A 27,008-nucleotide genomic window follows, 5' to 3' on the forward strand; every position below is an offset into this window, starting at 1 on the left:
ATTATCAGTGGATGCATAACATAATCCATATAGAATTAACAAACAGCTTTAACAGCTTAAAACAGCTCTCTGCTAAATATAAATATAGAAATAAGTAACTAGAAGTAGAAATAAAAAAATCTCTGAGATCAGTTACCTATACCAGGACAGTCATAGGATTGATATAAATGATTTAAAAATAAATAAGCACAGCACATGTAAGGATTCATTTTAGATCACAAAAGCAGTGAAAAGTTAGAAGTACAATAATAAATACATTTATATGTAAGTAGATTGCTATTCCTTTAATATACAAGTAGACAATAAAAATATATTATGTGGTTAACTGTCACAACCTAAAAATAAAAATTCAGGACAGATATAATTGGATCTCGATACTGGACCATAACATGGCTCCTTCTGGCCCTGCTGAGAGTTCTCGCTTGGTCAACCTATTCTCATTCCTAGGTTGTTAACTAGCAACTTGTGACGGCCTCATGAAGCCTCATTGGAGCATTTTCTTTATTTTCTGAGCCCACTAGTTTGCACTTTTTCTTCAACAAAAAGTTTAAAACACACTGAATTGCCATTCTTTGAGCCTCTCTCTTTAAACCAAGAGTCCCATCTAGTGGGCTCATAAAATAAAGAAAATGCTTCATGAGGCTTCATGAGGCCATCACTGCTAGCAACATGTTGTCATGCCCCTCAGCATCTCATAGTGATGCACGGGGCACCCTTTAGCGTCTCTATGTGGTGCGCAGCTGAAACACGTCATTACACGAGGTTACTTTTGTGAAACAGTCACATTCAGGTTTTAAAAAAAAGATAATGTTTTGTGCTAAAATAAGTGGTTTGTTAAAAAACAACAGCATAACATGATGTAAATACATCACACAAGTGATGTCAGTGTGTGACGTTCATACGTGAAGTATGTAACATTACCTTGTTTGTGTCTCTCAGACTTCCCTTTCACGACTCCAATTAATTCAGAATGCGGCTGCTCAACTTTCAACTGGAGCACGCAGGCGAGAGCACATTTCCCTGATATTACAGTCCCTACACTGGCTTCCTGTATCTTTTAGGATTCATTTTAAGATCTTATTGTTTTACTTTTAAGGTGCTGACACACCAAACCGACATCAAAGAACGAGTAGCGATGAAAGCCAACTGTTGCATCGTCTACGTCGCCTCACGTCGCCCTGTGTTAGTTGCATTTGAACACACTACAAACACTACATCCGACGGCCAAGTAGCACGTACGTTCTGTGCCTGCGTGAGAGGAAGTAACGCAAAAAGGGAAACCGGAAGTCCGAGGAATCCATGAGATAAACAAAGTAGCGGAGTGAGAGAGTGGTACATCCTGTCAGCCAAGGGGTTTCCTATCTGTGCAGCCGAGCACCGCAGCACCTTCACGGACTATTACACCCAGACGGTCCCGGTGTTTCCTCCTCAGGCTCCACTTCACTCAGCTGCCCGACAAATCTGCTGCTTCTTCCAACTTTAACCTGAATAACAAACCGGGGCTCGGGGCTCGGGGCTCGGTGCTCCGGTTGGATCCAAACGGAGAGCTGGGGCTAGCTGGGAAGCTAGTGGAGACTAACTGGTTGTGCTTCCTTCCTGTCATGCTGCGGCTAACGCTCCGCTAGCCTCACAGCTAGCCCCGGTTTGTTATTCAGGTTAAAGTTGGAAGAAGCAGCAGATTTGTCGGGCAGCTGAGTGAAGTGGAGCCTGAGGAGGAAGCACAGGTTAGCCCCGGTTTCACTACAGGCAGATTCACTCGCTACAGGGGCGAGGAAATAAAACCTAAACAGCCAATCAGAGTGATCTCTCTCACCGACAAGCTCCGTTGCCGATTTAACATGCTCAATCGGCCGAAAAGCCGCAGGCGTAGAAATGCCAACGATGCAGGACACACCGCAAAAACTAGGACGACAGACGTTCACCGGCGGCCTGACTTTGACCGATGGCCAACCGTCGGCTTGGTGTGTCAGGGCCTTAAAGGCTCTTAATGGGTTGGCCCCCTCTTACTTGTCTAGCCTCCTGCTAGAGTTTAGATCGGGCCCAAAAAATCTAGCCCGACCCGGCCCGAGCCCGTGCACGTTATGTCTGGGACCGGCCCGGCCCGTCCAATTAACTGTAATTATGGGCCCGAGCCCGATTTAAACCCGACATTTTTCAATAAGTTGGCTGTTATAATTAAGAGTATTAAACCACAATTCTTGTTATTTGAATGACAGAAATATAGGATCTTAATGAATGGCGCAACACGGAAGCATGATTATGTAATAAAACAGGTGTTTATTTTAGGATCCAGGTGGTGAAGGGCTGTGCGCGCACAATGTTGCAACATTGTAACTAAGTTTGTTGTAACTTTATGTGTCATACAAAGTGTGGTTTAATTTTATTTTTTATAATACTGTAGCGTCCGCCAGGACGTGTGGAAAGGATGACGCAGTTATTCGGCAATTAAACCACCGTTTATTACTGAACAGTACAAGTTACTGTTGGCCGTAACCACGCCAAAACAACCAACAAACAACTTAGCTGTAACTCCAACTGTGCACTCCTGCTCTCTCCTCCAGCTCGCTCATACACATACCAGCACGCGTACTCACACAGCCCTCCTCATCCCCGTCACACTCGCACCCCGCACCTCATTCAGTCCCAAATATGCCATTAACTCACAGAACATTGACATTATAACAGAACATTTACTGCAGGGTCGCTACAATACATAGCCTATAACATTATCAAATCATAGCTTTAAAAAAAATATATATATATCTGACCGGCCCGTCAGAGGGAGGGGGGCTCCCGGCCCAACCCGGCTTGGGCCCGTGGGCCGGGTCGGGCCGGGCTCGGGCTCGGGCAGAGAATCTAAGCTCTACCTCCTGCACCCGTGTTTCCTCTCAACCATTGAGGTCTGCTGACAGATCGCTCCTGGCTGTCCGGAAAACACGGCTAAATCAGAGGGGTGACAGAGCCTTTGCCGTTGTCGCCCCCAAACTTTAGAACAAGCTGCCCCTCCAGATTAGACTTCCCCTACCCTGCCTGTTTTTAAGTCTCGTTTAAAAGCCCATTTGTTTTCTCTGGCCTTCTCAGTCTCTGTGTGATAGCGGGTTGCTTTGTGGTCTGAATTTTGTGTTCTTAATTCGTGTTAACAAACTTTTCGTGTTTTGTATTTTTGTCATGCTTATTTTTTGTACAGCACTTTGGTCAACGCTGTTGTTTTTAAATGTGCTATATTAATAAATTTGTATTGTATTGTATTACCTGAAAACAACACTGACTTTTGATTTGACATGGGATGTAGGTACATAAGTTATGTAACATCACCTTAAACAATGTCACCTTTTGGTTTTACATGGGACACGAACTGTGTTGTCCTGGCTGAATGTCTTGTTTTGTTTGATCCACCTCCCCTCCCTTCCACCCTATGCAGACTTTCTCGCTCTTTATACCACATCAGCTGCTCTCAGCATCAAATATTGCCTCATATGGGATTACATTAGAGTCATTTTAAAGCCTATGTGTCTCATGGGCGGCTGTGGCTCAGAGGTAGAGCGGGTTGTCCACCAATCGAAAGATAGGCAGTCCGATCCCGGGCTCCTCCAGGCTGCATGTTGAAGTATCCTTGAGCAAGATACTGAACCCCAAATTGGATGGCAGTTCCATCGGTGTGTGAGTGTAGCAGGTGGCACCTTGTATGGTAGCCTCGGCCACCAGTGTATGAATGTGTGTGTGAATGGGTGAATGTGTAAAAAGCACTTTGAGTGGTCACCAGATGACTAGAAAGGCGCTATACAAATGCAGGTCCATAAAGACACTAAAGGCTGCCTTTGGCTTGATATCACATGCCAAGGGGCGTGAGCATCGGTATTTGATGACCTGGGAATGGGAAAGACTTTACATTGTGGTGACATCACAGATCTTTAAGTCACTTTTCCTGGCTTGATAAAAGTATTACAAAAACAAAACCTCCATGGATCAAGTTTCATGGTATTGTAATTTTTTTAACAATACCCAACCCTACTTAAATTTATTCTCCAGTGAATGTCCAAAAAAACATTTAATGATGATTAAACTTTACCAGTTGGAAGTCAGCAGATTAATTTAAGTCACTGATTATTTTGAGTAAATGCGTGCAATTACACAGGAAGTGGTCCATTTTTCTGTGAAAGACTATGTCATGGGTACTAATTGGTCATATCCTGTTTGTGTCATCGTGAGAACAAGGGTGATATATTTGGAGATAAGTATCTGAGGATCATAACTAAAGGTTACATTCAGTACTGTGATCTTAATTTTTATCTATCACCACTTTGTGCACTCTAAATATCGGCTAATACTAAACTGCTTTTTGAAAAAACTATTTAATTGTATGCATTCCCTACACTTTCCTAGCAGATTTGATTTTGTCAGATGTTCTGTAATTCACTAACACAAAAACCAGAGAAAATTGTGTGTCAATATTGACATGCTGAGTGTGATTGGATATTGAGCCAACTGCTCAACAATCAAGTAGTCTTAACCAACACGTTCTCATCCCAAGTCGTCACATATTGCCGCTTTGTCAGTAGACTTTGACGTCTACATATTACACGCTAGGTATCCTCCTGTGTCTGCTGTTGACCCTCTGGGTTGCCCTAAACAATGCCAGTGACAAAAGCACATGGTTAGGCTTAGGAAAAAACACCATGGTTTGGCTCTGCATTCATATACATGCATACACCAGGCTCCCAGGTGTTTGGGGTTTGTTAGACCCATCCACCACCTCTCCCATCCCCCATATATGGACTTTCCAGCTCCTTATATTACACCGTTACTGGCAGCATTTCAATCTTACGCTATCAAGGTCATTATGTACTGACATCCCAAAATGTGGCTTTTGGCATCAGGTGTCTGACACCAAAACCACTAACAAAGCGGTGATATTTGATAGCTTTGGAACGAGAACAAGCTGTCTTAACTGAGTACACCTTTACTATTACAAAGATAAAATGTTGTCAAAGGTTATTGAAAAAACAGAAATATAAAATGTTTTTGGGTTTACTTTAAATGGAGTATTAACAGAAAGCTTTACACTTTTCTTTACTCGCAGTTCATCAAATTTAACTTAATCTGTTTATCTTTCACACCTTCATTGTTCAACTCAGAAACAGAATAATTTATTAACCCTCTTTAATTTCGTCCATCTTTTTCATAGTGTGTGTGTGTCTGTGTGTGTGTGTGTTTTAACAATGTACATGTCAGTATGACCCAAACAACAACATTATTAGATATATTTTAATATTTTAAGGTTTATCACACAGTTGTTTGTTTTCTACGACCTTCCTTTCAATGATTTTAATGTGTATAATTAAACATAGTTAACAATAACAGTTAATGAATTTGTGCAATCATAAAATATGTTTCTACACAGTTGCATTTTGCTTTGTAGAAGTTATAATTGTTGATAAATACATTAGTAAACACTTAAAATGTAGTATCTTCTTGTGACACCATGAACATTAGAGTGTAAGAAACAGTGTATGAAGTGGTTTTATACTGCTTATAAATGCTAAATAGGGAAGTTAATTACTAACGGGTCAATAGAGTAATAAGCAGGCCCATATGGCGCCCTCAGATTTTCCACAGATTTTAGGAATATAAATGCTGTTAGTAAAACTCAGAATGTTGTCACTGTTTCCTCTGCCTCCTTGTGCATGTGTGTGTTGTATTCAGTTAGCATTAAAATCAAAGCTTGTGGCACGGTGAAGAAATATCAAATAAGATTACTGTTAATAGACTGGCTAATTAATTTTTGTTCTTTCTGCTTCTTACTGAACCTTTCTTTTGGGCTATGTGTCCCAAATGTTGTTGATTGACTATTCCATCAGGGTATACCTTGAAAATGGGATATCGCTGTAACGATATATAATATAACGTAAGTATATGAGCAGAACGGAATGCTGAATGGCGTATAGAGTGGATTTTTCTAAATGTTGAGGCATCGTCATAACCCCCGAGATTCCTCTCCAACACTGCTCACACCACAACTTTAAAGCATGTCCAACCCAGAATGGACTTGTGTGTTGCGAAGACACACTATTTTCTGTCAAAAATGAGTAGTAAAGCAATTTGAGCGGTGTGACTTTGAGGGGGGAAGTGGAGGGAACATAGCTCCGTGAGTGAGGAGCGGAAACTCTCATGGCTCACATGCTGTGAGCAGGTTCATCATGCTTCACTCTTCTTACATCCACCGAGTTAATTTCCAGACACTGTGTTGTATTTCATATAGGTTGATTTCCTGAAACAGATGATCTTACTGTAAGATAAATGACTTAGTTTCACAATGAAACCTCTGCGAAATTATCCACTGACTGCTGCATCTCACCTACATCTCAGTGAACACACATTGTTCAGATAACAACTGAACAGCTAGGCCCACTCTCATAATTCAAGTCATGTGTTTCACCACAAGCCTACTTCCTGGAAAGCAACCATCAGTTTCATGTGACTCACCACTCCAGTGCACGTCCTGTTATTAAAATCATGCCATTTGAGATGTGATAAGATCAGCTCTGTTTAGTTTGCAGCCTTTCTTCAGTCCACACACAGACAGAGACCACACCGTGAGTCTGAGTGGGCCTGTGTATCTGTATTCCTGTCCCCAGTCATCCTCCTTTCCCTGCCTCTGGAGCTGCACAGCAGGACCTTCCCTCAGTCAGCTTGGACTGAGAACTCTTCCCCCAGATGCATGCTGACTTGTGCGGTTTGCGCAACTTCCTCCAGATGACTCTCAGAATGGTGGGGCGGAGGAAGATGAAGACCCAGGGATTGAGGATGGTGTGGCAAGACAGTAAACGGAGAGCCCTAAGGTCAGCTCCAAGTTGATTCTCACCTTTGCCTGTGAGGTTTATGTATACTCGGAGCTGGAATGGGGGAGTAAAGAGAATAAGAGAAATACATGTTATGATTACTAAATATAGTCAGCTGAGGCCTCCCAGAAGCATCAAACATGCATAGTGGCACTAACATGGAGGCCCAGTGGAGAATGACAATGGGCCTCATGCAAGAAACAATATATGAACAAATTTTCTCTTATTTCTGTTTACATCCATTATTTGTTCTTATTTTGTTAGTGCCCAATGATATCTGGAATTTGCCCATGTTTTCTTGTTGTGCTCTTCTCTTAGGTGGTCAAGAGCACTCTTACCAAGATAAGAGAAAAACATTGCATTTTCACTGTCCACAAATTGGAGGAAACATGAGTTTTAAATTTCATGAACATTGTTTAAAAAATGCATAAATTCCATATGATAAAAGTTAGATAATACTTTAGAGTCATTATAATTATTGGATTTTTAAATTTCAGGGCAAAAGAAATACTACTTTGGTGCATCCCTCTGCTGACCAGTGGTGGAATATAAGTACATTTATAGAAGTACTGTACGTAAGTACAGATTTGAGGTACTTTTACTTCACTTGAAAATTTTAATCTCAGGCGACTTTCTACTTCTAATCCACAACACTTCAGAGAAAAATACTGTGCTTTTATTCACATACTACTAATATTTGATAACTTTTGTTCCTTTACAGTTAGTTACTTTACAAATTAAGATTAACATTAAGAATTTTGCACATCAAATTCCCCATTTATTGGAAAATATGGCGGGAGAATGGTGTGGTCACATTGGGTGATCTGTATTGTGATGGTTCCTTAAAATCTTTTGGGCATCTGGTGTGGCAGTTCAATATCCCTACGTCTCAATTTTTTAGGTACCTGCAACTTCGACATATGCTGGTGGGGATTTTCGGGTCCGGTGCGGCGGTTCCCCAAAATGCAGAATTCCTAGATAAAATTATAAAGAGTTATGGAAAGGGGCACGAGGCGGCTGTCTATTATTCTATGATGATTCAGACTCTTGGCAACGGGCCCATTTCAGCTTTGCAGAAGACATGGGAAAGGGATCTGAATCTGACATTCAGCGATGAAGAGTGGAACAGAATTTGTAAAAGTGTTAAAGTAGTTTCAAGGGATGCAAGAGTACGTCTTATTCAATTCAAAATTATACATCGTTTTTATTGGACTCCTTCCAGATTATTTAGATTAGGGTTATTACCCACATCAAATTGTTGGCGATGCAAATCTGAGGAAGGTGATTTAGTTCATGTTTTATGGTCATGTGATAAAGTCCAGCAATACTGGATCAATATTTATGATAATTTGTGTGAGATCACAGAGATACAAATGCCATTTATACCTAGATTATTTATTTTGGGTGATGATTCAGTTCTGGTACGAGAGGATAAACATATCAAAAGTTTTGTCCAAACCAGTATTATGATTGGCAGACAAATACTTATCAGAGGATGGAAGACGGAGGGGGTTCCCTCTCTTCAAGAGTGGGCTGTAGAGATGGCACGAGTTGCAGCATTTGAAAAGATGTCATATAAACAACTGGGTAGATTGGATCTATATGAAGCAAAGTGGGGCAAATACATAAAATTTTTAAAGGGTTCCTGAAAGGGGTTGGATGGTGGAGAGATGCAAGTCTTCATTATTGTGAGTAAATACAGAATAGTGCTTCTTATGTGTTTGCATTTTATCCAGCTATTATTGCTTTTATTTTTTCATTTGTTTACCAACTATCTCTTTAATGCAGTGATTACTTTGTGCTGTATTAACCTTGTTTGGAGTCATTTTCTGTGTCTAATTTTGTTATAGTTATTTTTTGTTTTGTCAACATTGATGCAAGCTGTGTAGCTGTAATAGCTGTACATGAAGGAGCACAATGGTTGATGTTGGTAACCAGAAAGGGATCAGCATGGATGGTGGTGACAGGGGGGTTACTGTTCCTATTGTATTGTTAAAACAATGAAAATAAAAATGTTAATCACAAAAAAAAAAGAATTTTGCACATCAGCTTACGTGATATCACCGAGCAAGATGGTCGCCTAGTCGGGAGCGTCCCGATGAACCCACCACATTACCCCAAATTCGTTATCTAAACCTTAGTGGTTGTGCCACAAGTTCTGGGGAAGTGATAATCTGATAGCTGTCTAGCTGCTGCAGTTTTACTGAGTTGAGAGATCTGGCGATTCATGCATTATGTCGACAAGAGCGGCCACCACCAAACAAAACGCTAGCGGAGGAGCTAACACCATGCCAGCAAATGCGAGCACTGACGGAGGTGTTCTGGCTGCTATGCAACAGTCCCTGGAAAAGGCGACAGAAGAGATGGGGCAAGTTGGAAGACTACTGGCGGCTTTGCAAGCAGATATGACAGAAATTAAGGAGGCAAATGTCGGATTAAGAACAGACGTCGACGGAATAATGCGCCGGCTAGACGAAACAGAAAGCCGCATCTCCCAGCTGGAGGATGATAACCACCTGCTACGCCAAACAGTAGACAAAAGTGCCAAAAAGTGTGAGGAATTACACCAAGCCATTGAAGACGCTGCTAACAGAGACAGGCGCCAGAATCTGCGACTTATTGGTCTAAAGGAGAAGCTGGAAGGCGGCAGACCGCTTGAATGTGTGAGGAAGATTATTTCTGAAACTTTGGGGACATTTTTTTTCTTCTCTTTTTCCTCTTCCTTGTGCACTCGGACAAACTATTTCTTCTTCCATGAAGCAGTGACATGAAGCCCAGCAGTATTTTTTTCCCCTTGTTTTTGCACCTGAATAAACTATTTCTTTTTCCCTGCATCCAAGAAGTTGTGAATATGGGTTGTGTGATTAACTAATTGAGTATGGGATGCAGTGGGAGGTGGGATACTTGGAGCCACCAAATAGGCTATAAGGTATGTTTTGTAGTTGCAGCTGGGTTGAGATGATGAAGAATGTGCGAATTCGCTACTTTTTCTCTTTTGTTTTGTTTAGTGTCCAAATATGACTTCGATGTTGCCAGTAGAACACCGATAATTAATACTTAACACTGGCTAGTGTAAGCATATGTTTTTGTGAGAAAAAGCTGCTAAAGAGTAATTATATGAGGGGTGGTGGGGAAGGGCACCTGAAGGTGACCACTTCAGTGTGACTCATGGACCGTATTTGTGGTGGGTCTCTCAAGAGTGAGAGGAGGGGAGGGTCAGGGCGTAGGATTCTGTATATGAGGGTTTTAGATGATGTTTGCTTTTTTGAAGAGGTTTTGCACTGGTTTTCTGTTTTTTGTCGTTTTGTATGGGTTGGGGTATTTTGGTTTTATAGGCAGCTGGGCAGCATTCATTTTCCCCCTTTTTTTGTTTCTATTTATAAGATGACATCTTCTGAAAAATGTGAAACCCATCAGATAAAATATGGTAAGTAACTGTGTAAGAATAGTGTCCTGGAATGTCAATGGGCTGCAAAACCCCATTAAAAGAAAGAAGTGTTTATCATATCTTAAATCACAACAAACCCATGTAGCCTTTATACAAGAGACTCACTTGATCGATTCAGAGGCTGTTAAATTAAAAAGGGATTGGGTAGGCCAAGACTCACTTGATCGATTCAGAGGCTGTTAAATTAAAAAGGGATTGGGTAGGCCAGATCTATCATACTTCATATTCAAGTAAAAAACATGGAGTGGCTATTTTGGTGCATAAGAAATTGAATTTTCTAATTATTAAGGAACAAAAGGATGGGGAAGGAAGAATGATATGTTTGGAAGCAAAAATTAATGGAATAAAAGTTAACTTATGTAATATATATATGCTCCAAACGTGGAAGATCCGGGTTTCTTTAATAAAATAAATAAATTAGTTGGAGGGAAAGATGATGGGCATACAGTTATTGCCGGGGATTATAATCAGGTTTTAGATGGGGCTCTAGATAAAACCACTTTCTCGAATAATGTACCTAAAGATAGAATGGCAATTAAACTATTGATGAAGGATAATGGATTGATTGATATATGGAGGCTTGTCAATCCCAGAGAGAGAGAATATACATTCTATTCTCATAATCACAAATCTCATTCCAGGGTTGATTATTTTCTGATTAGTAAAGATTTGGTTGAGACTGTCTCAGATTGTTTGATAGGACCCATAGCACTTACTGATCATGCTGCAGTGCAACTAGGTTTAATATTGGAGTCAGATAGGGTAAAGAAAAATAGATGGAGGATGAACATATCTCTGTTTCAAGATCCCCAATTCAATAATTTGATAAAAGAGGAACTTGACCAATTTTTTCGGCTGAAGATTGGTTCAACCGATAGGGTTGGAACGGTTTGGGAGGCCTCTAAGGCTTATATAAGGGGAAAAATTATAGCTTGTTCCAGTAGGGAAAAAAAGAGAACAAACACAAAGAATAAATAATCTTGAGTCTTGGCTCAAAGTACTAGAGAAAACAATATAAATATATAATGATACAGTATTTAAACAAATATGTGACCTGAAACTTCAAATAAATGAAATATACAACAAAAAAGCTAAGTACGCCCTATTTAGACTAAAAAGTAATTTTTATGAGAGTGGCGAAAAATCTGGGAAATTACTGGCTAGACAGCTGCGTCAAAAGGAGTCTAGTCATACTATAGCCGCTGTTAAAAATAATAAAGGGGAATTGTTGACAAACACTAAGGAGATTAATAAGACATTTGCAAATTTTTATAACCAGCTTTACAAATCAGAAATTAATCCAAAGGTAAGTGATTATGAAGCATTCTTCTCAAAGACTGATTTGCCAGAAATATCAATTGATCAGCAAGATTATCTTGATAGTCCTATAACAGTAGAGGAGGTAAAAAGTGCTATTTTATCGATGAAGGCCGGAAATTGGTTTAGACGGCTTTCCCTCAGAGTACTATAAGAGGTATGTCGACAAACTAGCCCCTATCCTTGTGACAGTGTTTAAAGAATCATTCCTATTTGGTAAGCTACCAGAAACATTTAATGAAGCTTTAATTTCTTTAATTGCTAAAAAAGATAAAGACCTAACAGACCCAGGAAGTTTCAGGCCCATCAGTCTAATTAATGTGGACTGCAAAATTCTTACAAAGGTCCTCGCTAAGAGGGTAGAAAATATTTTACCATCCGTAATACATGTGGATCAAGTAGGATTTATTAAAGGAAGGTCATCCACAGATAATATAAGACATCTGTTACATCTCATACAGCTCAATCAGGAAGAAAATATACCAATAGCTGCCTTTTCGCCAGATGCACAAAAGGCGTTTGACAGGGTGGAGTGGGGCTTTTTGCGACATACTCTTAGGGTATTCGGATGTGGGGAGGGTTTCATTAATTGGATGAATGTGATTTATGCAGATCCCAGAGCTGCAGTAATAACAAATGGAATAATATCACCCTTTTTTAAGTTAACTCGTGGTACTAAACAAGGAGATCCTCTCAGTCCTTTACTTTTTATATTATTTTTGGAACCTCTAGCTGCTGCTGTTAGGGCAGAAATGGATATTAAAGGGGTTGTGCAGGGCGAAGAGGAGCACAAGATGTTTCTGTACGCAGATGATATTTTATTACTGATCAAGGACCCTATAATGTCAATTCCCAATGTTTTATCTATAGTTGAATCCTTCTCCAAAATATCAGGCTATGTAATAAACTGGCAAAAATCTGAAGGTATGCCAATATCAAAAGGGTGTAACCAATCACTTATTAAGGCATTGGGCAAATCATGGATCTAACCCAGGGTGGGTAAAAATAGAGGAGGCGTTAGCAGCTCCATTTGGGGTTGTAGGAATGTTATCTCAGAAGAATATAGTAACACAGACAAAAGAGAGGAGCCTAATTTTACAGCACTCTCAGTGGGCGTGGGCAAGAGCACACAAACTTTTGGGGCTTTCACAATATAAGCAAAGTTATTCCTCTATATGGAATAATTCTTTGATCTGTATAGGAAAAAAGGCTTTTTTTTGGGATACATGGATAACAAAGGGGATACATGTTGTCAGCGATCTTTTTAAAAAACTGTATATTTATATCATTTGAGGACCTTAAAGAGCAATTTAATTTAACTAATAAAAGGGATTTTTTGGAAGTATTTGCAGCTCAGGAGTAGTATGAAATCCACTTTTAAGCTGGAAAGGGTAGAGGAAGAGGAGAATGAGGTCCAAAAATTTCTTAATTTACCTCATACTTTACATTCTGCATCAGGATTTTATAGGAAAATGTCACATATACAAAAAAGAATGCGTGAAAGTCTGAGATTGATATGGCAAAAGGACCTTGGTAAAGAGATTAATGAGGAAACATGGCAAGATGTGATTTCAAATGTGGGATGGGCTACGAGGGATGTGAGATGTAAGTTTATCCACTATAAAATTGTACATAGATATTATTTCACACCCCTGAACCTGTTTAAAATGGGATTAACCCAGGACAAAAAGTGATGGAAATGTAATAAAGAAGAGGGTACATTTCTTCATGCTATATGGGACTGTCCAAGGGTACTTCCTTTCTGGAAAATGATACTGAAAAAATTCGAAGAGTGGCTTAAATTACCTCTACTAGAATCACCACAACTATGTCTGTTAGGAGACAAGTCTCTCATACCATCAAGCCTAACTAAGGCAGAGCTTGGACTGATATTAACAGGCTGTATGGTAGCGGCCAGAATCATTTTACGGAACTGGAAGAGCCCAAGTAAGCCAGAATTTGCAGAGTGGCTTAAGCTTATGACAGAGACAGCTGCTTTTGAGAATATGATTGTGTTCAAAAGATAATCAAACTCCCCCATAGAAATGGTACGTTCCGGGGGATGGGCCACTTCAGTGCACCTAATCAAGCCACCTGTTATCCCCCTACGTATATATCTGATCTTCTCCCACACAGCCTGTCTTTGTCCCTCAGTATGGTGTGCGTACATGCTCAAGTAAGTACTGTCATGACTTTGTGTTCGTTGAGGTGATGTTACTTTAGGTTTGTACACATTGTGGGAGATGCTGTTGGGTTGTTGATCACATATGTTAGGAGGCTGGTCCACTAGGTGCTCTATTTAATGCTAATTATGGTTGACTGTCACTTATGATGCACTTATGGTGGTGCTAAAGAGCCCTCTGCTTAAATCAAATATAATTTACCATTATGAATTTCCTTTGCACAGTCACCAGCCTGAGTTTAACTAATTATTTCTGTTTCATTTCTTTATAGGAAACCACACCAAATTAACTGTTTGTTCATTCTACAATAAAACAATTGAACAGAATCTGAACTCCTGAACTCTGATTCTAACAGATAATTTATGGTGGCTCAATCTCCCTGCACTGGCAACAGTATCTCAGGATAGCGGAAGTCAGCCAATCCTTTTTACAGATTGCCAGGGTAAACAATATCCCAAGCAAAATTAGCCAAGTGTGGCAGGCTTTTCTGGCTTGTATTAGGGATGGTGTAGGGTCCTAGTTGACAGGATAGGTATGTGTATTTATGTGTTGGGATGCACGATGTGTCGGTAACTAGGTCGGTATCGGCTGATACTAGTCAAAAAATATTTTTATTTATTTATTTTCCTCAACATGTCTGTCAGATCGACATCTTATTGTCATTCGGATGTACAAGTGGCCTATTTTTGCTGCTTGTGATCTTCGGGGTGGCTGCGACTTGTTGAGAGAAAACAATATGGTAATCCAATGATGTGTGGATTTTTTGAAATTTTTTTTGGAGGTGAAAAAGGATATTATTTTTGCTCTGTGATATTCATGAGATGTAAAACTGATACGTTATTGCTGCCTTTTCTTTCTTTTTCATTTTTTTCTTTCCTTTTTTTTTAAATTGGGGTTTGTTGTGTTTTTATTTATTTTTTTGGTCATTTTCTTGACTCATGGTTACTGTGTATCTTGTTTGCATCACTTGGAACAATGTGTCAGTTTTGTTGTTTCTGTTTTTTGTCTGTTTAAAATTAATTAATAAAAACTTAAGGGAAAAAAAAGAATTTTGCACACAAACCAAGTGTGACTGACACAATTAGTCCATTGACTGAACAGCACTAAACCCCTGTGCTTGCCTGAAAAGGGCTCAGTGCACATTACCTTCAGTGCACCTTACCGCTTATTAAATATCCCATAGAGAGAGGCTCTTACTCCAGCCTGTTCTATTTTGTTCTGAAAATGTCGGCGTGGAACTCCGTTCTGTTGACAAGGTCTGTGTCACCAGTGATGAGGAAATACAGCGAGTGCTGGACGGAGTAGTGAGTGACAACAACCCCACCTACATTTTAAGAGTACTGTTTGTGGTGGAAATGCCAAATAGACTAGGGTGTAGGTTCCAGTGTTGGGCAGTAATGTATTACTAGTAATGCGTTACTGTAATATTACTTTTTCCAGTAATGAGTAGTGTAGCTAATTACTAATAAAATTTCTGTAATAATACAGTTACCCCAAAAACAAACAACTGGTTACAATGTTACTTTTGTTATAAGGTCACTCCTGACTTTAAATACAACATCACATCAGCAGATTCATTTTCATAGTTGTCACACTGCACGGGCACGTCACAAAACAGCCAGCTAATAAAGATGGAAACGTCTACATTAGCAGCTAGATATATTCCTATTATTTCATTTTTTTTCCAGAGGATAGATGAAAAGGTAGTAGCAGGTAGCTGTACTAAAACTCTTTCCACTGGGAAAAACACGTCCTCAATCCTCTGATCTGAAACATCTACTACAACTGACAGCACAACGCTCCAGGAAATACACCCCACCAAATGTGAGCTCTCCTCGACCATGGACATCGGCTGTAGTGCTACACTGGCTAAGTAACCAAAACTGGATTTAATTGTAACTGCAGGCTACAAAGAAGTAATGAAGCTTGTGGCGGAATATGTTGTGGATAAATGTTGCTCCACAAATAAGTCTCTGTCTTTCAGGCAGAGCCTTGAGAAAATATCAGTCTCAGGCAACTGAAAACCTCCAGGTAAATTTGGATGCTATGTAGCCTTAGCTACACTTACCGGCAACTGCCTTGACATTCATAGAGAGGCACATATCAGAGTTTTCAGGAGATACGCAACTACCAGTTTTATGGGGTGTAACGGAAAAGTAATTTAACAAGTAGTGTAGCGAAGTACTGTTGGCAGGGAGTAATAAGTAAAGTAATATTATTACCTTAAAAACATTAAAACAGTAATGAATCATGAGTAATACATTGCATTTTTAGAGTAACTAGCCCAACACTGCTAGGTACCACGTCTAAAGAGTTTCTAAAGGTTCCAAAGGAAAGCGTTTGGATGGAAATGGGGCTTTATAGAGGACCTCTGTGTTCCAGCCTACTCTTGACTCTAGTTGTCCAGGTGCACTCTGAGATATTTATAGAAGTGAACCACCTTGACATCTTCCCCCTGGACAGATACAAGGGGCAGAGGAGGCTCAGTCCTGTCCAAGTCCAAAAGCAGCACCATCATCTAGCTAATGTTCAGCTGCTGGTGGTTCGGTCTGCATTATCCGACAAAGCCTTTCACCAGGTCACTTTTTATTCCTCCTGCTGTTGTCCACTGATACAGCCCACAAAGACATGCAGAGTCATCAAATAACCTCTGTAGATGGCATGTATCCGTGTTAGGTGTTTAAGGCAAACGGGATGGGGGAGGACAGTCCCCTGGGGGCCGATGTTGCTTTTTACTCACATACAGTTACTCATTCTTACGAACTGTGGCCTGCTGGTCAAGTTATCTGTAATCCTTAAAACATGTGGAGCATTTAAGTGCACGGCCCTGAACTTGTCTCCCAACAGCATGGTGGCATTCTGTGGACCACTATGTTACCAGTACATATTGATGAACATTAAATGTAAATATGTAGGATTGTAGCCAGTGGCTAATTTCCATCCTCAGTCCCTTGGCAGGTTGATGTTTAACTAATCAAAAACAAAAACAAAAACAAAGCAACGACAAATAAACAATTGCACAGGTTTATGAAGTGCTAGTTTATATTGCACAATGCCCTATAGCACATGTGTGTGCAGGTATTATTGCACTTAAATTAGTATACATAGATGTATTTATGTACACACAATTACACTGAGTTACATACAAGTTGTACAAGGACAGGCTTGGCTTGTCACCGGCACATCCCCGGTATACAAGCCAGACCACGTCCTAAGATGGTTCCCCAACAAACAGACAGACAGTGCTTTGTGCTGTTATTAATTGCATATTGCCCATAGTGATTGCACAATTGCCCATGATATTAATTGCACATTGTTCACTTTAACATGATTAAACATGATGGTCACATATCTGTTTGAACTCTGATTGACTTGCCCTGAGATGGGAAACTCTGAGTATCCGGTTCCAGAACAGCTGATTTGAATTAGTTCAATCAACTCTGAGTAGGTACACCTTGAGTTAAGCAGGTGCACAACCACAATAAAAAGCCATCATCAATGGAGCCCCGATACCTCGTTTCACCATGGCAACCGGAGAGAAAAAACGATCAACTTATTTTACACCTGTGGAATTGGAGGTGCTCATGAATGCCTACAGCAAATATGAGCATATATTTCATTAAAAACATTAACACCGCTAAAGCTGCCGAGGGAAGAGAGGCGGCATATGAAATTTAGCAAGCAGAATCATCTTTGATGGGGTGTTGGTGGCTCAGTGGATAGAGCAGGCATCCCATATATTGCTTTTGCCGCAGCGGCACAGATTCGACTCTGGCCTGTGGCACCTTGCTGCATGTCACTCCCTCTGTCTCTCTCCCCTTTTATGCTTAACTGTCCTGTCAATTTAAGGCAAAATGCCCCCTCAAAAAATATCAAAAAAGAATCCTTGCTAATTTCAGCAGCTATTTTAAGCACATATAGATGGTTGATGACTTATTTGAAATTTGAATCCTTTAAAAACTATCATACCCTGGAATATCCCCCAGGTCAATTTACGCCTGTTACATGCATTGTGTCTTTTCAAAATACATTTGGCTTTCACAGGAAATGTACAGTTTATGCTTGTTAGATGAATACAGTCTTTTTCAAAATAAATTTAAAATGTTGTAGGTTTAGGCAACAAAAACACATGGTTAGAGCTAGAAAAACATCACGGTTTGGCGCTACATTTATATGAGAGGCAAACAGCAGCCTGTTGTTGGACCCATCCACCACCCTCCTACCTACCCTATACGGACTTTGCAAGTCATTAAATCAAACTGATTCTGTCCAGTGGTGTATCATATGGCAGCAAAATGATGCCTGTTTTTCATTGGTGTCTGATGCAGAAATCAATGACTAAGCAGTGGTATATGACAGCTTTAGAATGAGAGCAGGTTAAATTTAGGGGGGATGTATCGGCAGATAATTACTTTGTTATCATTCGTTTAGAATCACCTAAAACTAAGAATCATTTCGTTTTTGTTACCTTAGAATGAGTTGTACATACAGAGCAGGTCTTCTTCCATGGAATCTGTCATGTTGTTTCTACCAGTGGCCCAGAATGGACAAATCAAACACTAGCTGTAGATCGGGCCATTCATGTCTCCTTGTCAGCCAATTGTTTGTACTTGTAGTTCTCCTACATGCTTGGCATATTGGAGAAGTTTCAGTTCTGCAACCTTATCACTATGCCACTAAATCTTAAACACTAAACCTTTAAATCTTTGACATATTTGTTGATCATATATTTTGTATGTAAAAATCCTAATCACTAAAGTATCCAGTAACTGTAGCAGTCAAATAAATGTATCAGGGTAAAAAGTACAACATTTCGCTCTTAAATGTAGTGAATGTATGATAGACATACTTCAAAATTGTACAGAGGTAGAGAACTTGAGTATGATGGTACTCTCCCCCACTGTATGTTACTGACTGCTGATTGGCTGAATTGGGAGCGTTAAACTGTGGCCTACTGGTTACTCAACACAGGGAAGAATTTACTATAACATATAAACCAGATGCTTTGTTGGAAGGATGTGAAAAGAGGTTACAGAGGCTACATTTCACACAGATTAACAACATTAACATGAATTTCTAATGTACTGCATGAGTAGACTAACAAGTATGGTGTGAATTGACTGGACCAGAAAATACTGCATAACTTACTGAGATAAAACTTTTAAGAGGCCAACAAAACCATGTCAGAAGAGATAGAAGCTGACATACAGACCATACTCCATGATGGTTTATAAAATGTAGGTTCTGGCAGTGTCTTAATGATTCTCCATTGAAATATTTTCATATTTTAAACACAAAAGTGGAGATTAACTTACAAATTGTGAACTGGATTCTACAGTGGAAACACTGGCTGCACAAAAGAATGACACATATGAGACATATGTAATTAACTAAGAAAAATGACAGGTTCAAAGTCATAGAATACCACTGCTTGGTCAGTGATTATGGCATCAGACATCAATGAAAAAAGGCATCCTTTTGCAGCGGTATGATATGCCGCCAGGTGGCACCAATGTGTAACACTGCAGGTAGAGCCCAACTGATACTGGATTTTTGGGGTCAATGCCAATTCCAATATCAGCGAGTAAAAACTTAATCAAGTGTCCTTGATATTAAAACGGCAAATGCTATATATTCCTGTCTTATAATTTCCCCTCATTAATAATAATAAAAACATGATAGTTTGGCTACACTAGATATTGGATATATTCAGTAGATTTACTTTTTTACGACCCTATTTGACAACTCTACAACCGGAAGAACTACCATCCCAAATATGCCATTTCTACAGTACTAGATAAAATATCTGAAATTAACCAGCAGCTCTACTTTTTCTTAACATAATCCCTCATAATACATTTATTTTATTTTATGGCCTTGGCCTTGTCATATTGTTGAGTTATCAAGGACACTTTGGTGTTTTTGTGTGTATACAGAAATGTTAAAGACATCATGAGGAAAACGACGTTGACATGACGTTGTTGAACCAGGGAATTTGTGTGTCCACCACAACAAAGGATCCTAATTGATTTTACATTGGCATTGTTTCCGTGGTACCGTAACCCATTACATGCCGCCACCACGGAATGCGGTATTAAGAGGTCATGGTCATTTCACGTATTTCTGTAAGATCAGGTTGGCTGGCTTGACCGCAGCTCATTCTGCTAAGTTACTGACTATACTGCAACGTATTCTCAGAGAACGGTTCCTATGATATCATACCAATTTAACTCTATGTCTTTAATGTACAGTTACGTTATTAACATAAAGGTGCAGATTTCCACGTAGCACTGTGAACGCAGTGCAGTGTCCGCTCACAATGATGGAGAGCCATACAGTCTTGCAATGATGGCGTCTGGATCAGCAGGCCCACCCACTGGAGCTAGCACACAGGTAAGAAATGTTCAAAACCAGAGGTCGTTTTGTGACAACATACAATGTTTCTGACGTCTTTAAGTGGTGAATTGGCAAAGCTGGAAGTTAAGCATAAGCATAGGGTTAACGTTAGCATCGAGTAGCTTAATATTATTTAGCATTTAGACAGTAGTACGTAGCTACTGCATGAAAAACACAGATAATAAACTAGAAAAGCACTCAGAGAGTGCAGACCTCCACCAAGTAGATGATATTCCCTCCCCCTCTGCATCAGATTTTGCAGCCTGCATCACAATTAGGTTATTTGCATCACTACCATTATTAGGTTATATATGTCTTCACCATGGAGACACTGTGGTGTATTTATTTAGTTTTTATTTTGTACCAACAAAGAATATAATATGTTTTTTTTGTGTTTTTCACTTTCTTTTTTTCCAACACAGAACATTAATTTCAACTACATGAATTACAACAATATTTAGCAAGTAGAACAAGAAGTGCTTTCCGGCCACCAGATGGCACTACTTTCACCGTCTATAGAAATTGGAATTGCTGCTGAGGCTGTCAGACAATAGACTTTATTTATTATTTTATCCACTTTGCTTCAACAAAACACCACCAAAATTTTATCATCTGTTCCTTGTCCCATTATCCACCTTTCCTGAAAATTTCATCAAAATCCGTTTATAACTTTTATTTAGTTATTTTGCAGACAAACAAACAAACAGACAAACAAAAAGACAAACAGACCAACGCCGGCGAAAACATAACCTCCTTGGCGAAGGTAATAAATGGAATAAGGGCGGTGCTGTTTTGGCTGCGGGAATGCATGGGGTGCTGAAAAAACCTGCAGCAGCCCGGTGGAAAACGTCGATCCATGCTACAGTATGACTTTGGCCTGATGCTATCAGCTAGTGTTTGTGAATTGTACTCCTTACAGCAGTGATTCCCAACCTTGGGTCAGGACCTCAAATGGGGTTGCCAGATACTTCAATTACAATTAAATTCATCTTTATAATGTTAAATACACAAACTCAGCCACCCAATTAAATATGGCGGGTTAAGAGAGAGCGTTATAATACATGTTTTAAACAGATATAGCCCATATTCGTAGCTACATAGCTTTTTTTCATTATTCATTGTTCAATTTGACACATTGTTTATTCAACATTAGTTTGAAGCCTTGATCGAAAAAACATATTAAAACATACAAAAAAAAGTGTCTGTGGTCGTCTGGGGTCACCAAAGTTTTTCAAAGTGGGGTCATGAGCCAAAGAAGGCTGGGAACTACTGGCTTAGAGTTTTGCCATTAATGTATATTATATTTGTTAAATTCTGTGCTTGCCAGAATGTCAACAATAATCCAACAGTTGCTGCATCTGCGCAGAGACTTAGAAATGTGACCACAGAGAACCTCTCTCAGGGACAGCAAGCGCAAGGAGGAAAGCAGAAACAGGAATCCTCCTCTGTAGATCAAGAGATGGCCAGGTTATAGATGTCATGGAATTTTATTTTTGTTTTTTATTTATGTTAATTTGAAGGTAATTTCACTAGTTGGTGTTATATATGTATTATGATCATGTTTTAAACATAACGAATGTAAAAAAAACAAACAAAAAAAACACAAAAAACTACTCAAACAATAAATCAAAACAGGGGAAACGGGATGTATGTACGAGTGTGTGGGTGTAGGCTATGAGTGACAGTATGGGTGTAAAGAAGAAAGCTAGCGACATGCTAATAAACAAGAACACTAGCAACGGTTGCTATGGTAACAGTAAACAAACCCACAGCTGGTATGGCTCTGGCTAGTTGTTGACCACTTTCGCAAGTCCTAGTGAGTTCATATCGCAAATAGGTGCATGGTGTGAGTGTGAGTGCATTAGCCCTATGCTTCAGTTTTCAATTTTCAATTTTATTTATAAAGCCCAATATCACAGATCACAATTTGCCTCACAGGGCTTTACAGCATACAACATCCCTCTGTCCTTATGACCCTCACAGCAGATAAGGAAAACTCCCCCCAAAAAAATCTTTAACAGGGAAAAAATGGTAGAAACCTCAGGAAGAGCAACTGAGGAGGGATCCCTCTTCCAGGACGGACAGACGTGCAATAGATGTCGTACAGAACAGATCAACATGATAAATTAACAGTAATCCGTATGACACAATGAGACAGAGAGAGAGAGAGAGAGAGAGAGAGAGAGACAGAGAGAGAGAGAGAGAGAGAGAGACAGAGAGAGAGAGATAGATGCAGGACAGACGGTAATGACAGTAGCTTACAACAACATTAATTAAAGTAATAATATTATAATAATAATTACGGCTATTGTGGTACAATATGTTGAAAATATATATTAATATCTGATAGTATACATATGTGACAATAATCATATGTGTATAATAACAGTAGAAGTATGACTAATGATAACAGCAGTAGCAGGAGGCATCAGGCAGGACCACGGCAGCAGCCGTCACACTATCCAGGCACCGCTGTGATATAAGTTGACTTATGCTTAACTTCCAGCTTTGCCAATTCACCACTTAAAGATGTCAGAAACATTGTATGTTGTCACAAAACGACCTCTCATTCTGAACATTTCTCTCCTGTGTGCTGGCTCCAGCAGGTGGGCCTGCTGAACCGGACACCATCATCGCAAGACTGTATGGCTCTCCATCATTGCGCTGCATTCACAGTGCTACGTTGTAATCCGAAAATGTCAGAGTAAATTTTAAAAAAGGCGATATTTCGGGGTGTTGGTGGCTTAGTGGTAGAGCAGGCCCCCCATGTACAAGGCTGTTGCCGCAGCGGCCCGGTTCGACTCCAGCCTGTGGCCCTTTGCTGCATGTCACTCCCTCTCTCACTCCCCCTTTCACGCTTGACTGTCCTATCAAATAAAGGCTAAAAATGCCCTTAAAAATATCTTTAAAAAAAAAGGCGATATTTAGATAAACTTACCATGTATTGAAGAATATTAAAACTTAATAAAGTGACATATTAACAGCCTTAGCTTTACACTGGAAATTAAAACAAATTTAGACGTGCAGGATATTCGTGCATGCTGTGCAAATGGAAGTTTGTCACTGACATCAGTTTTTTCACTGCCAATCACATGGTGTTGCCTACATAAAGTGTTGAGCTGAATTATTTTAGTTTCTACGTTCCCTGAAGACAACGTGATAGGGGAAGGTCCCTAGGCTTTTTGTTAAGCTGTCTGTCATGATTCCACACCCCTCTCAGTTGATGCCACGCCCCCACGCTAGATCAGGGCCAAAAGTCTGAAACTGAAAAGAAAGGATCTGAAAGTGAAAAAAGATTTTAAACTGTAAAAAATAAGATCTGAATTTGAAAAGATAAAATGTGCAATTGAAAGAAATAGGATCTCAACTATCTATATATATGAAAGTGAGAAATGAACCAGAGTGAATCATAATTATATTTAACCTGAAAAAACTTTTTGTACACTTATTTTTATCTTGAATACGCTGATGTATTTTTTTCAAAACTCAAGATCAAAACTTGAATTTTCAGTTTATTTTTTCAAGTACAAAACATTCGGCCCCAATATAGCACCATGGTGTCTCCTGTTTGTGTTTGTGTAAATGTAGCTGCCGTATAAAGTAATTTCCTGTAAGGATCAATGTATATATCTATCTCCGTGTAGGTAATTGTGGCAACTGAGTCAAAGTCATGTAGACATCTCAAAGTGTTGTTGTCTGACAAATACCCCCCCACCCCCACCTCAAATTATAATAAAAAATAATAAAAGATAAAGCCAACAGGCCTACTGACACTAATTTAAGACAAACTAAATCGATATCCTTTTAAATAACAAAAGCTAAACTGAAATGAGCAAACCCACTCTGTATTTTTGTATTTGTTTTTATGGGGTCAAAAGCAACTTTTTGCCCCAGGACCCTGTGGCAATTTAATGTGGCCCTGCTTATCTACAAATCATTGACATGTTGCTGGGCTAAGTGAAAGCTCCCACCACTGATGTGGAGAAAACATATAAGGTATATTAGGAGATTAGATTTATTTTCAATAGTAACTGAAAACAAAGACTAATGGTTTTTGTCCTTTGAGGATTAAAAATTCCGACTTGCTGGAAAAGTGAAAAGAGGGAGTTTCCTTCCTGTTCTGTGAAAATGCATTGTGATTAATTCTTTTGGGAAAGCGGTCTGTTGTTTATGAAACCTTGAATTAATTATGAAATCATGTATATAACTTTTTTACCCGTGGAGTCAGGATTGAATAGAAGAACAAAAACAAAAGCAGGCTGTGGCGAGTAGGCTAATTTTTCCGACTGAGAACATGACTGAGTTATTCAGACACACCAACATGATGGAAGACTGCTGCACATCCACAAACATAAATACATAATTTTTTTAACCTCTCGAGGCAGAGCTCTTACCACTAATGGAAAGGTGCAGCAAATGTAGACCACAGTGATTATCGCCAGCGGCAGGAGATGCTCCACTTCCTCCGTCATGGACAGAGACCTTTGGTACCTGGTGTGCGCCGACACTGCACGACTGCGTCCTTTGCGCCTCCTGTGCATCCTCACCAAGTGGATAATGACTGATATGTTGCACACCACCGTGCTGGACATCATGATGAGAATGAAAGATGCGTACAATACGATGTAAACTATAGCCTCCCCTTCATCGTGGCTCATCTTCAGGAAGCACCATGTCCCCGGGCAGTACTGCACGTATTTACCGAAACCGAAAAAAGGAACGACGCAGAACAGGATGCTGCTCAGGTAAATAAGAGGAATAGTGATGTAACCAAAGCGTTTGCTCAGGTGCCTCTCGTAAAAGTAAGGGTGACCTATGGAGATGTAGCGCTCGAGCGCAAGTGCGCACAGGATAGCCAGCGTGGAGAGGCTCAGGAAGGTCATGCTGAAGCCAAAATAGGAGCACAGCACCCTGTCTGAATTCATTCCCACTAGAGATGTATTCCGAGCATAAGATGTCAGCACAATAGGACTCACAGAGCTGGAACCAAGCAGGTCCGTCATGAGGAGCGCAGTTACCAGACTCCGGTACAGGGACGGACTGGTCCGCTTGCGCCGCAACTCCAACAGGACCAGCGCCACGATATTGCCCAGGACACCGGACGAGAACATCACCCCAGATGTGATGGGCTGTCCGCACCGTACGTAGACAATGTCATAGCAAGAATGATTTGCCATAGACGTTCAAATGACAATCAAAGCCAGTAAACTTCAGAGCTGTTCTCCTCAAACTCAGCCGTTTGAACTGCGAACTTTACAACCACAGAGCTGGGGTTTGCGCCCCGCCCCTTATCCGATCAACTCGGCTTCTACGGAAAAACGCAAAAGAATGACAAACACACTTAGTAAGAGACAGATGGCGCGCAGCAGTACAATAATCCAGCAGTGTTGCTGGATCTTATTTCATCACTGCAGCTTAGAATAACATCAGGCGACGTAACAAGAGACAACATATACATATTCACATGAATCATATATATTATACATACACATCAAGTTCTACATGTAATTGTGATATGACATCACATCACTTCTGCATCAGTTCAAATGAAATGATTTTTCCTATAGCAGGAAATAAAAGAAAAGCCAAGTAATAGCAACCTTCATATGAATGAATGAATGAGCATTATTTATAGCACCTTCCATGCAGAAAGTGCTTTACAGTTCAGCAGCAGATACAAACACAGCGAAGAGATAAAATCATGCAATTATACAACACTCATTCAATGAGAAATTAGGGGGGGTGGCATTAAATAGCCTATGAAAACAGACAAGTGCTAGTTATAGGCTGTATTAAAAAGATGGGTTTTGAGTTGAAGAACTTGCCACTTATGCTGAGGAACTTGCAACTACTACATCAGCAGAGCAAAAAGCATCATTAAAGACTGCTCTCACCCTGGTCACCAACTCTTTAAACTGTTGCCATCTGGCAGGTGCTACAGAGCTGCCAAAACACAAACCACCAGACTCAGAGACAGTTTCTCTCCCACAGCCATCAGCACACTAAATAAGACAAAAATCAAATAAGGTTTACCACAGCCAATAGGCAATAAATGCTTTCTAGCTTCCAGCTTTCAAGAGCTGTTGTTTAAAACTGTCCACTGAGCCAGAAAGTCTAATATTTAAAGACAGGGTGTTCCATATGTTTGGAGCGTGGTAGCTAAAACAAGCATGCCCAGAAGTTATTGTAGTGACATTAGGAACAGTATAAAGAGCAGGATGCATCCATTTACCATTGTTCTTTTTGGTACTAAAAAAACTTACTTTGGAAGATAACCACATGATTTTATAACTCAAGACTGTTGAAGCCTCGTGTTATTGTCGTGTGAACTGTAGAACGTCGTGGATTTTATCCTCTGTGTGGGACAGGCCTTTAATTCCTTTCCCACAAAACTGTTGCTCAACAAAGATGGGAAATACAATCACACTGTTTATTTAAACCAGTATGAATATTTTGTGGTACTTGAAATGGCTTCCTTTAGACCCTGTCCCCTCATTTTGCAAGTGTACATTCTGATTTTATGTATTTTATTTGATCTCATATTGTTTTTTCTGTGTATGTGCAATCTGACCATAAAGCTGTCATCCAGGGATCCATTGAGAAGACCACCGAAGGAATACTTGTCATCAAAGACAAGGATGGTGGTGTATACACCAGAGGACATTGGAACTGTCCACAAGAGCAAGATGATGTTGCAAGATATGGATAACTGTATTTGTGGCTGTCATTTTTTTTTAACCTAAACAACCCTCCTGAACTCAAGTCCACCTTTAAAGCACTAGGTGGTTGTCATGGAGCTGGAAAGCAGGGCAGTCTCAAGGATAT

At 39.9% G+C, this 27,008-nt stretch overlaps 1 protein-coding gene across 3 annotated transcripts; it reads right to left on the reverse strand.

Annotated features, from left to right (window-relative positions):
* Positions 1-25,412, reverse strand: LOC126398868 (prostaglandin E2 receptor EP2 subtype-like). 3 transcript variants are annotated; one of them, XR_007570819.1, is made up of 3 exons: positions 24,578-25,412; positions 2,415-6,893; positions 1-2,334 (listed from the first exon to the last, which is right to left on the reverse strand). XR_007570819.1 is itself a non-coding variant. In XM_050058512.1 (2 exons), exons 1-2 carry the CDS (start codon positions 25,358-25,360, stop codon positions 6,636-6,638), a joined length of 1,041 nt encoding a protein of 346 aa, XP_049914469.1. In that variant the 5' UTR covers positions 25,361-25,412; the 3' UTR covers positions 1-6,635. The 3 variants fall into 3 exon arrangements, 2 of the variants coding, with proteins under 2 accessions (XP_049914469.1, XP_049914470.1); XM_050058512.1 differs by having other exon boundaries at positions 1-6,893; XM_050058513.1 differs by lacking the exons at positions 1-2,334; positions 2,415-6,893 and adding an exon at positions 23,346-23,447.
* Between the last annotated feature and the right edge of the window lie 1,596 nt (positions 25,413-27,008).

The sequence above is a fragment of the Epinephelus moara genome, chromosome 12 (genome assembly GCF_006386435.1).
Source record: "Epinephelus moara isolate mb chromosome 12, YSFRI_EMoa_1.0, whole genome shotgun sequence".
NCBI classification, from domain to species: domain Eukaryota; kingdom Metazoa; phylum Chordata; class Actinopteri; order Perciformes; family Serranidae; genus Epinephelus; species Epinephelus moara.